Here is a 12,435-nt window from a genome sequence, read left to right on the forward strand (position 1 = left end):
AGCAGCCCATCCGAAGGACAGGACCCGCGGCAATACAGCACTCCACTGGTACTGTATTGGAGTGCCTGCCTGCTTTTACTAATACTTTGGACTGAAAACAGGAAGAAGCTCCAAACTACTTCAAGAATGAAAGCAACACTTTGTTGGTGCAGGGCTCTCACGGATCGTGATCAGGAATAGGGATCGAGCCTGGTGGTATTTTCCTTCTCGTGCAGAGGCCACTTGTAGAAGCTGTCCCATCACATGAGCTGAGATTAGCTGAATCGACACAGGTCACAGATTGCACCTGGGTCATTCCTGAACTGTTTTCTTTTAAAGTGAGCGAGTCAGACACTGCCAGAAATGTTTTACAAATGGTGATACATTTACCCACTGAGCAATGCATAGAATTTTACAGCATAACAATCTGCCCATTGCACCTGTACCGAATCTCAAAAAGCTGACACAATGGTCCCACTCCCCTGCCTTTTCCCTTCTAAAAATATTTATCCAATTCCCTTTTAAAAAGTGCTATTATGATCGGAAATTACATGTCTGAACTTCATCATCATCATAGGCGGTCCCTCGTATCGAGGATGACTTGCTTTCATGCCAAAAAGGGATGAGTTCACTGGTGTTTCAATGAAGGACCAAGTTTGATGAAAGCTAAGTTCCATCCAAATACTGTCCAAAGGGCTGCTGAGATCCTGACGGTACCTTGGGCAGAAGTTTCATGGAAAAATCTGGGAAATACCACCTGGTGGCAGAAATGATACTTACGCGTCGATTCTGGGCGGCAGTGTGCGGTAGCTCCCATTCTCGGTGGCAAATGCGATCCTCGGCAAAGTACCGCCGAGGATTGTCGAGCCCAGGGAGGGAGGAACTGATGGAATAAAAAAAGTTTCAAAACATAAAATAAAAACCACCATAAATCCTTCAGAGGACCCCATCCACCTGAATCCCTGCAAAAGAAATAAAGAAAAGAAGTGGATTAACCTTTTTTTACAGAACTTCATACTTACCGTTGAGGTTAGAGCTGTTGCCACACGGCGGTCTTTTCCCCTGCTGCAGCGGAGGACCGCCCGGTCCAAACTGGCACCTCGGCGGGCAGGAAGAGTCTTCTGGGCATTGCGCGCCAGCGGATGGTACCCAGCGGTCTTCTCTACCTGCCGGTGGAAGGCCTCCACCAAACTCGTTCAGAGGAGAGACTGCCCAGAAACCAGGGAGACCGCCCAGAAAACTCGTCGGCAGTGGACGGTAAGTCCACCAATTTCGGGGCCCCTAATATTCCAGATCCCGAACTACATCCTGAAGGGTGGAAAATGCCTGTGCGTGGATTTTTTAACGTGTGGTGGCCGTTGCACACCAGCCACCACACGGGCTTGACAGAGCTAGGTCTTGTCCAGTGGTAAGGATTAACTAAGACGAATGGAGACCAGCTCTGCTGCACGGACCTAGTGCACACACATATCGCAGTGTGGGCTAGCCCATGCTGCATGGAAGGAGCGGTGAGGTCGGGGCGAAGGAGTCAGAAGGTTGTGGGTTCAAATCCCACTCCAGGAACTTGAGCACACAAAATCTAGACTGATACTCCAATGGAGTGCTGCATTGTTGGAGCTGCCGTTTTTTGGATTTCAAGTGGATGTAAAAGATCCCAAGGCACTATTTCGAAGAAAAGCAGTGGAGTTGTCCCCAGTGTCCTGGCCAATATTGATCCCTCAAACAACATAACAAAAACATGCTAACTTGTCATTGTCACATTGCTGTTTGTGGGAGCTTGCTGTGAATAAATTGGCTGCTGCGTTTCTCACATTACAACAGTGACTACACTCCATTAGCTATAAAGCGATTTGAGTCATCCGGTGGTTGTGTAAGGCGTTATATAATCGCAAGTCTTTTTTTTCTTGCATCACTCAATGAGTTAACCGAGGAGAAACAGTGTTCTGTTGCTTAGGGAGATTTTGACTACAGCTGCCCATCTTAGTAACCGTGAAGTGTGTATGTGAGCCACCAAGCAGGGTAGAGTAGGCATATTTTCCTTTTGTCCCAAGCCTGTTTTCGCAAGTTAGACATCTTCAGTACTCAACAGGGTGTGTGTGCGCTACCTACTTCTGGGCACCTGCTTATGCCACTGGGAGGTGCTTACTGATAACTCAGTTTGATTTTCCACTCTCTCTTAGGGGAGGCGCAAGGCCTCTATTCAACTCCTCCATCTCGAAATGCAGTTACGAATAAGAGCCCATTCGATTGGAGGGATCAGCCCTATGGCCATTCATCAATCTATGATTTCAAAGATATTTTTTAGATTTATCATTCAGTATAGTATGTCATTTTAATGGGAAACATCTGACTGTGTAGGAAAATAAAATTAATTCAGTAATTAACTATTATAACCCATTATATGCGGCAATTAGTATGACTGTCAGTGAGGAGACTGTTGGTGAGAGCATTTTTCCAGATTGTACATGAATTCCGTGTAAGTTCTGTCCATCATCCTCCTTCCCAGTGTAAATCCCTTTCACGCAGTTATTGGATACGGAAGGGAAAAATGATTGCACTTACATTTCTATAATCTTCATATTTTAAATCCTCAGAATTCTTCAAATAGTTCAGTACAAATTCAACTGGAATGTGATGAATTTAAATATTATTTTAAATTATAGCTTTGAAATTAGGCTTTCTGGAAGGAGTTTACCAGAGTAAATAAATAAAGATATATAATATAATATAATTATCACTAATATAATATTTTTTTAAAGTATTTTTCTAAGGTAGAATTGTAAGGTGTTGTTCTAATTGCCTCTCTTCAGATTCTATCAGAGGTCTCATGAAGAGTCATAAAAAGAGATGCTGTCCCTTTAAGTAAAGCTTAAAGGAAAATTCCAAGCTGCCGTAAATGCCACCAGATGTCCCCCACCCCACTACCACCCTTCTTATGGCAGAGAGCTGATTGGCTCATTGTAAACTCTTGTACTTGCTGAAGAAAATTATAACTTGGATTTTTTTTTAAAGCAAATCTCCTTGTGGATCATTTTGACTTTGGGTAATGGTGTAAAACAGGCGATATGGGTTCAGCCGCCTGCTCGACATTTCTCCCAATTGAAGTCAGTGAAAATGAAAGTCGGCAGAGATGTAAACGGGAGATTGAATCACTATCGCCCGTTTTACTCTATCACCCCGAGTCAGAATTACCCGCTTTGTGTTCATATTTCCCAAGCAGTGTGATGAGAAAAGGTCTGTAGCTATCTGCTGCTCATGGCTGTCCTTAGTGAATGATAAATCCACTATCTTTATTAGGTTAACAGAATTCCAAACCTGAATTGTTGGGAAAAGACGCACTCTTGAACAATAAGGTTCGCACGTTGCTTCAAATGAACGATAAATTGTAACTACCGCTTATCTTTAAAAGCATGACCTGTGTTACATGGGTATAGTCTAACCCCCTTTTCTTTTTCCACATGCAACATTGATTAAATTTAGGAGATTGGATGGCAGGTCTGTATTGTCTCTATCCTTTTTTTCATGATTGTCTATGGAATTTCTAATTATATACGGCCGAGCAGCGGTTTTCAAACTTTACTGGAGAGGGGGAGGGACCTTCTGCAAATATTGCCACACTCCCTGAGACCCCCACTTCTAACATGCAACAGCGGGCAAATCTTTTCAAGTTTGACGTGGGGGGGGTGTGTGTGTCGTGAAACAAGCGGGTAACGGATCGGCGTTTCATTGTACCCCCTTGCCCGATTAAAGCGGGTATGACAGGCAGCCGATTAGCTACCGTTCGTTGCCCACCTCGGCAAAGTCGACGGTTTCAGCTATCGAGAAGAAAATGGTGCTATCGTTGCAGTCCAGCGACAGAAATCACTGTTTTGGTAACTCGACAAGTTCAGAAAACTGCTAACGGGCAGGAATTTGCCGACACTTGTGCAGCCCCTAGGGTCCAGGGACCTCAGTTTGAAAAGCTATGCTGGGGAACTAACAGATTTCGCAGTGGAACTCGTAGGTTCTGGAGGCATACATTTATTGCTGTGGCATTCCGTGAGGACTTGCTGTCATTTATAAGCAAAGCAAGCTTCCTGAGGAGACAGAATGGTTAACAATTTTGTGCAGAGCACGTCGGACAATTTGAATTATAGCATTTAAATATCATGAAGTAGGGGGAAAACGTAGACTCTCGTCAATTATTTTTTTTTTAATGCATTGTGCCTCCAAATTCTCAAAACCTCTCCACGCCTGGTGCTACTCAGTCAGGTCACAGATGATTGATTTTGAGCTGGCTGTTGGTAACATTTTCCGATCCACATGATGTCAGTGCAGTAGGATCCCAGTCAGCCTGTGGCTGTGATTTACAATTACTGCAGAGCAGTCAGCCGGCTGTCTGGTTTCACTTTGGTCCGATGGACGAGAAACTTTTCTGTGCTGACAACATGTGGCTGCATGCCTGAAATAGATGAGATTCACGCCTTGGGTATGCAGGCGATCCTGAAGAATGTGTTGAAAATTCACAAATGCTTTCATATTTCTTACAAATGGTGGCGGAAGGCCTTTTGACTCTTTTTTCTTTCCAGGAGAACATTCCTGATCATGCTTTAGTCTTGGAGAAAAAGGCTTAGAAAGAAGTAGGGTTCTGATGTGTGTGCTTCACCCTCACCAGACTGGTTTCTTCAAAGGAAAAAAAAACTGACGGCATTAAAAGGGGCTTATTATTTATTGAGTGAAGTGCTTGAGGACCAAAGGGATAGACATCCTGCATTTTGTATGATTCAGCTTGGGAACCCCTTAAATTCGTGGGTGTAGAGTTTCCGCTCGGTAGTGCTGGGGGTTTTTTTTTTGGTGCAATTCGCCCGAAATCGGCCTAACCCACAAAAAGGATTGTGGAGTTTGAAGCGCAAATCACATTCAGCGCAAGTTGAGTTTCCTCGATCTTTTGCGCTTGTTTAAAACAATCGCGCTGGAAGCTGGTCCCGCCCCAAAAACTGGCCATGACCCCAGATCGCATTCATCGCCATGGCGACTTACCACCAATTGCACCTGTTTGTGAGCTTTCGAGCAGGCTCTGAAAATTAAGCGGGTCCTTTTGGGCACAAGGACACTAATAGGAGCACTTTTAAAAGCTTTTGAATGTAATTTTTAATTTACGAAGAAACTGACTGCTGTACCCCAGTATAACTAACACATGTTTTTTTTTTAATAATTTGAAGTCATTTTCAGTCATTTATAATCGGGTTACTCAGAGGTGGTGGATTGATGCTGTGATTAAAATTACTTATTCTTTGTGATAATCTCACTTTCAGCTTTATTAATCAAATTCCACCAAGTTACCACTCTTAAATATATCAAGGAATATTTTTAAAGCAAAATTTTTAAAAAAGATGCGGTTTTAAAACTCTCCCTGATTGCGCTGGTTCATGGCAGATTTTGTGTTCGGCGATATACAAATGAGTTTGAGCAGAAACCCGAGGGGATAAAAAGCACTTCTCAACTCAAAGAGGACGCCACTTTACGCCCGGATTGCAGGTTGCGACCAAAGCGAAGACTGTACCAAAGATCGACCTCAGTAATGCAGTTCCAAAATATCTCCAGATTGGCAGGAACAGAACTTGCCTGTATTTATCCCACTTCACTTAATAGACCACAAGGTTTTTTAAATATGTTATTTTTTAAATACATCTGATGTTTGCAGCACTCCTCCTTGAAGTGAATATTTATCTGATAAATAGTTATGGAGTAGGCCATACGGTCCCTCGAGCCTGCTCCGCCATTTAATAAGATCATGGCTGATCTGATCATGGACTCAGCTCCACTTCCCTGCCCGCTCCCCATAACCCCTTATCCCCTTATCTTTTAAGAAACTGTCTATTTCTGTCTTAAATTTATTCAATGTCCCAGCTTCCACAGCTCTCTGAGGCAATGAATTCCACAGATTTACAAACCTCTGAGAGAAGAAATTTCTCCTCATCTCTGTTTTAAATGGGCGGCCCCTTATTCTAAGATTATGCCCTCTAGTTCTAGTCTCCCCATCAGTGGAAACATCCTCTCTGCATCCATCTTGTCAAGCCCCCTCATAACCTTATACGTTTCGATAAGATTACCTCTCATTCTTCTGAATTCCAATGAGTAGAGGCCCAATCTACTCGACCTTTCCTCATAAGTCAACCCCCTCATCCCCAGAATCAATCTAGTGAACCTTCTCTGAACTGCCTCTAAAGCAAGTATATCCTTTCGTAAATATGGAAAGCAAAACTACACGCAGTATTTCAGGTGTGGCCTCACCAATACCTTATATAGCTGTAGCAAGACTTCCCTGCTTCCAACCCCTTTGCAATAAAGTCTAAGAAACCATAGGCCTTCCTAATCATTTGCTGTACCTGCATACTATCCTTTTGTGTTTCATGCACAAGTGCTCCCAGGTCCTGCTGTACTGCAGCACTTTGCAAACTTTCTCTATTTAAATAATAACTTGCTGTTTGATTTTTTTCTGCCAAAGTGCATGACCTCACACTTTCCAACATGATACTCCATCTGCCAAATTTTTGCCCACTCACTGAGCCTGTCTATGTCCTTTTGCAGATTTTTTGTGTCCTCCTCACACATTGCTTTTCCTCCCATCTTTGTATCATCAGCAAACTTGGTACAAGATGAAAGTTCACGGGGTTGGGGATAATATATTAGCATGGATAGAGGATTGGCTAACTAACAGAAAACAGAGAGTCGGGATAAATTAATCATTTTCTGGTTGGCAAACAGTAAGTAGTGGGGTGCCACAGGGATCGGTGCTGGGGCCTCAACTATTTACAATGTATATTAATGATTTGGATGAAGGGACTGAGTGTAATGTAGCCAAGTTTGCTGATGATACAAAAATGGGTGGGAAAGCAAGTTGTGAGGAGGAGACAAAAAAGTTGCAAAGGGATATAGACAGGCTAAATGAGTGGGAAAAGTTTTGGTAGATGGAGTATAATATTGGAAAGTGTGAGGTTATACACTTTGACAGAAAAAATAAAAAAGCAAATTATTATTTTAAAGGAGAAAAATTGCAACGTACTGCAGTACAGAGGGATCTGGAGATCCTTGTGCATGAATCACAAAAAGTTAGTATGCAGGTACAGCAAGTAATCAGGAAGGCAAATGGAATGTTGGCTTTTATTGTAAGGGGGATAGAGTATAAAAGCAGAGATGTCCTGCTACAACTGTACAGGGTATTGGTGAGGCCACATCTGGAGTATTGTATACAGTTTTGGTGTCTATTTAAGGAAGGATAGACTTGCATTGGAGGCAGTTCAGAGAAGGTTCACTCAGTTGATTCCTGAGGTGAAGGGGTTGACTTATGAAGAAAGGTTGAGCAGGTTGGGCCTGTATTCATTAGAGTTCAGAAGAATGAGAGGTGATCTTATTGAGACATATAATATAATGAGGGGGCTCAACAAGGTAAATGCAGAGAGGATGTTTCCACTCATGGGGGAAGCTAGAAGTAGGGGGCATAGTCTCAAAATAAGGAGCCGCCCATTTAAAACTGAGATGAGGAGAAATTTCTTCTCTGAGAGGGTTGTAAATCTGTGGAATTCTCTGGCCCAGGTTATGGGGAGTGGGCAGGGAAGTCTAGCTGAGTCCATGATCAGATCAGCCATAATCTTCTTGAATGACGGAGCAGGCTCGAGGGGCCAAATAGCCTACTCCTGCTCCTATTTCTTATGTTCTTATAATTCTATGAAATCCCTTTTCCACATGTTGCACAGGAGATGGGATCAAGCATTGCTGGGCGAAAGTGAGAAAGCACAGGGACCTTCGGGCTAGAATGACTTGCCATGACAGAAGCTCGAGCATCTTTCTGCATGTTTCATTTTCCAAATTGTCACAGTCGCATCACAGTGTGAGCCATTCTCTTATTAGTGACAGAATCCGGAATGGGATCCTTCTCCAGTCAAACTCCAACTATGTCTCCCTGGGATAACTGGATCTATGAGCTTTTAGCATGCACACTGAGACACGGAAGCAGACTCCAGTATTACAATAATAAAGCTACTCAGATGTTAGGTGTAGATTATTCCCATTGCATTAAAAATGTCTACTACGTGTGTTATAATGCAGATACCAGAGCCTGAACACACACAGCTGCTGTTGTTCAGGAATGATATTATACCACTTTTGTTTCTCCTTATTGGGGCGGAGCAAGAAATCGTCGATAAATAACCTAGCGGATAAATTATGCGTACCCACATACTGCAACTGGCTTCTCTCATAGCCACATTGAATCACACGTGTCTTTAGATTACAAAGGAAACGTATTAGGGCAGCCGTAACAGACATTTATTCACTGGCATTCGGAAGAAATCCAATATCTCCAGTCACATCTGACAAGTTGATCATTGAATGTGGGAAATGTCCTGCGATGTGTAGCACACTGATTTGATAGGTGCTGAGGAGGGAGTTAAGGCCGTGAGCAGCTGTACAGACTGACCCAAGGCCAGGACAGACCAGCATTCAAAGCACAGTTACGAGCAACTAGAAAACTAATTTCTTTTCTGAACCAAAATAAGCTGCAACATTTGAGCAGTTAACTGGTTGATATAAAAGTGTATTTACGTGGCTTTGTCAGAATACATAAATAAAGGTTTAACCAAGTTATTAAAGGGAATTATTTTTTGTTCTGGTTTCTGTGCATCAAAAGAGAAAGCTTGAAGATTTAAAGCGGCAGAATCTTCGTGAAACAGTTATAGGCAAATCGTTCCCCTTTTTTTTCATAACTGCACATTACCAAGACACAAATTTCATCGAAACATGCCCCCGTGTTGCTTGTGTGGGATATGATGATGTCATGGTGAATGGCCTCTTTTGGCTTTTCTCTCTTCCCAAAGGGAAAATAACACCGTGAAGGGAGTGGCCCTTTAAGTCCATGCAGTCTGGTCTTGCTAACCTACTAATACTGATTGTAAAACAGTTCAAAAAGCGCAAGTATCCTTGGTGGTGCTCTGAGCACTTCTCTTTCCTGTTATTTTTCTGCTGATGCCTGCGCCACAGAAAATGCGGCACTCTCCAACAACAAATTTCACAGAAACATCCGCCAGAAAGAAACACTGATGGCATCGGCTTACTGCCAATCTGGCAAATTTTTGCTTGTTGCAAAATATGACCAGTGCCACTTGAATACTTAGTGCGTCTACAGTCTGATGGAGATTGATGTTTTAGTTAGTTGATTGTATTGAATCAAAGCACATTTAATCCAGTCAGAGTCAAGTGGACTATATATTGCATTCAATGCAAAGATATGTAAGCAGGTTCAGCAAATTATGATTTTTTTTTAATGATCTTGTTAGTCTTTTCCCCTGATTGGAAAAAGAGGTAAAAAAAAAACTGTTTTCTTTATGCGTGTTTTAAGGAGAGTGGAGAGAAAACACTTTCTTCCCATTGGTTCCGACTGGAAATAATTCCAGCATTTTCTGAATTTCAACACTTTCTTCATAATGGCTTATTAAAAGCCTGCAGTGCTGATCTGAGTCTGATAGTGGGGCTGGATGATTGGCTATTCTCATGTTAACATTTACTTGAAATTTGAACAGAAATGCAATGTAATGCTTTTTTTTTGTCTCTTTTTATATCTTGCAGGGAAGGAGATTGGTGGCTAGCCCGTTCACTCACTACAGGAAACACTGGATATATCCCCAGCAATTATGTTGCACCTTCTGACTCCATTCAGGCTGAAGAGTAAATAATTTGCTTTCGAAATGATAAACTGTTTTTTTTAATGTAGTTCAAAGCAACATTCTTTTGCAAAGAAGAATGCTTGTGATACCTTGTGTTAATCTTTTACAGACAGATCCTGGTTCTTTTATGTTCTGATAATACAATGTGATGATGCAGTGAGCAGTCCCTCCCACTTCTCCAGCTGCTGTCTTGAAGCTTGGCACAGAGTAGGCTCTTCTGTTTGTCTGAATTCTGGGCTAGTTATACAATGGATGTCTGTCTCTGCCCATCAATTCTGCCAGGACTGCTGAGACACGTCTCCAGCGTGAAATCTGCATTCCCTATAATGTTGTCCTTTAAATCGATTGCATTCTCCGACAAACAGAACTACTTCTGCACAGATTCTAGTTTTAAACATCTCTTGGTTTACTTATAAACAAAGAATGCTGACTTTATTTTAACAAGATAACTACAAAGGTGCTGTACTGGAGCATACCATTTTTTTTGTCCAATCTTTGTTCCTACTCCCCTGCAAGCACTAGCTCAAACTGGGGCACAGGTGACGGTCACTGGTTTAGTACTGCATCCAAGTCATCTAGCTGGCTATTTAACTGGAAGGGGCAAGGGAGAGAGGCCATCACAGCTGATCCAATTCATATCCTCCCCTGTTGTCTACATTCCCATTGCAGGTGACTGGCATTCTTCAGCCAGCTTCCAGCATTTCTGGTACTGCATCTGGTTCTTTTATCCCAGTGGCAGGTTGGCAAACCCAGAAACAAACCCAGGTCAATGGTTCTGCTGGTGCAATAAAGCATTAGATTTAAAAGCAGCATAAATGCTGACTCAATGGCAGATTCACAGAATCCAAATCAAATGGCCCCAATATAAATGGGCATGTATATATTCTGCAGATTTAATATATCATAACATTAAAATCTATTGCCTAAAGTATGATTTGTCTATAGTGTAGTGATAATGGGTTCAATTTTGGCCCACCCCTTTTTACGGCGCTCTTATCGGCGATGTGCCATTTTTCTCCGTTCAGAAGTGCGCCGAAAAGATTCCTCCCCACTTTGGCCACTGTCCGGCCTCCTCCTTGTGGTCGCGCAGCGTGGCCAGTCGAGTTGGGGGTGTAGCCAGCATCCTGCGCCGAAAACAGTGCCGGGACGTCTGCACATGCACAGTGGAGTGTCCGCGCATGCGCAGTAGCTCCTCGCCTCCAGCCTCTCCATGTCTTGCTGCAGCTGCTGTGTGTGAGACCCGATACCGGCCAAATGTTGTCGTGAGTACGGGTAGTTGATTTGAAGCTTTAATCATCTAGAAATCGCACCGGGAGGCCACTCGGCCAGGGCTCGGAACAGCTGGGCAGGGGAACTGATAGGGCTCCTGCCTGGATGATTTCTGTCAGATCTCCTGCCCACCCGCCCCTAGCCCTGGCCAAGTGGCCTCCCGGTGCGATCGATCCAGTGTAATCATTGCAAACAAATAGTTGTATAAATTTGTTGTGAGATTAGGGCAATTTAATTCAACTATCTGTTATTTCATATTTTTTTGTAGTTTAAGCTTCCATGAATGTTTCTGTTGTACAGTAAACTAACTTTGCGAAGTTTGTCATATGATGTCCTGGAAAGCTGTTTGATCCTATTCACATTCTTTAGTCATTAAGTTTATTTATTAGTGACCAAATTAAATTTTAGTCTTTTGAAACTCACTCAGCTAGGGCTAGGGTCAGGTGAGCAGGAGAACTGATAGTGCTCCTGCCTGGATGATTTCTATCAGTTCTGCTGGCCTCCCACCTCTATCCCAGGCCGAATTGCCTCCGATGTACTTACCTGCGCTGATTTCTTAACTCTCCGCAAGGGTTTTCTCAAGTGGCCACATAAGCTGGTCTAAGTAGATTTGGAGTAACTATTAGCTAGCCAAAGTTGCCTAAATGAGCCGAACTGCCATAGGTGGCTGGTAACACCCACTTTTGAGAAAAAAAAAACAGAACTAAAAAAATCATAACAAACTCACTTACACTGGGTCAAATTGAATGTGCAAAATGGGGATTTTTAAGTTACGACAGAAAATCCAGTTACTCCAAAAGAAATGGAGCAAGTCCTGACCAAAATTGAGCCCAATGTACTGTTATTCAATATCCTATAAAAACCTAGTGGCAACGTTGAAAACGCACAGAAACTGCTTTTCCTGATATGAAGCAATGCACACTAGAGGGCTGGCTCAGTTTATAATGGCTTTGACCAGTGTGGAACTGAGCGATAACACAGCAGTTTCAATCCTCTGTCCCTGGGGTCTTAAGAGAAGTAGCGGCAGGGATAGTGGATAGTTGTAATTTACCAAAATTCCCTGGATTCTGGGGAGGTCCCAGCAGATTGGAAAACTGCAAAAGTAATGCCCCTATTTTAAAAAAGAGGCAGACAAAAATCAGGAAACTATAGACCAGTTAGCCTAACATCTGTGGTTGGGAAAATGTTGGAGTACATTATTAAAGAAGCAGTAGCAGGACATTTGGAAAAGCAAAATTCGGTCAGGCAGAGTCAGCATGGATTTATGAAGGGGAAGTTATGTTTGACAAACTTGCTGGTGTTCTTTGAGGATGTAACGAACAGGGTGGATAAAGGGGAACCAGTGGATGTGGTGTATTTGGACTTCCAGAAGGCATTTGACAAGGTGTCACAAAGAAGGTTACTGCACAAAATAAAATTCACGGGGTTGGGGGTAATATATTAGCATGGATAGAGGATTGGATAACTTACAGCGACCAGAGAGTTG

At 42.7% G+C, this 12,435-nt stretch overlaps 1 protein-coding gene across 2 annotated transcripts in view; it reads left to right on the forward strand.

Moving 5' to 3' along the window:
• LOC139277587 (proto-oncogene tyrosine-protein kinase Src) overlaps positions 1-12,435 on the forward strand; it is a 178,249-nt gene that overhangs the window by 121,179 nt on the left and 44,635 nt on the right. For both annotated transcript variants that reach the window (XM_070896262.1, XM_070896263.1), the window contains one exon: positions 9,583-9,681. In XM_070896262.1, the coding sequence (XP_070752363.1) occupies positions 9,583-9,681 (99 nt within the window). The remainder of the gene's footprint in view (positions 1-9,582; positions 9,682-12,435) is intronic.

The sequence above is a fragment of the Pristiophorus japonicus genome, chromosome 12 (assembly GCF_044704955.1).
Source record: "Pristiophorus japonicus isolate sPriJap1 chromosome 12, sPriJap1.hap1, whole genome shotgun sequence".
Classification (NCBI taxonomy): domain Eukaryota; kingdom Metazoa; phylum Chordata; class Chondrichthyes; family Pristiophoridae; genus Pristiophorus; species Pristiophorus japonicus.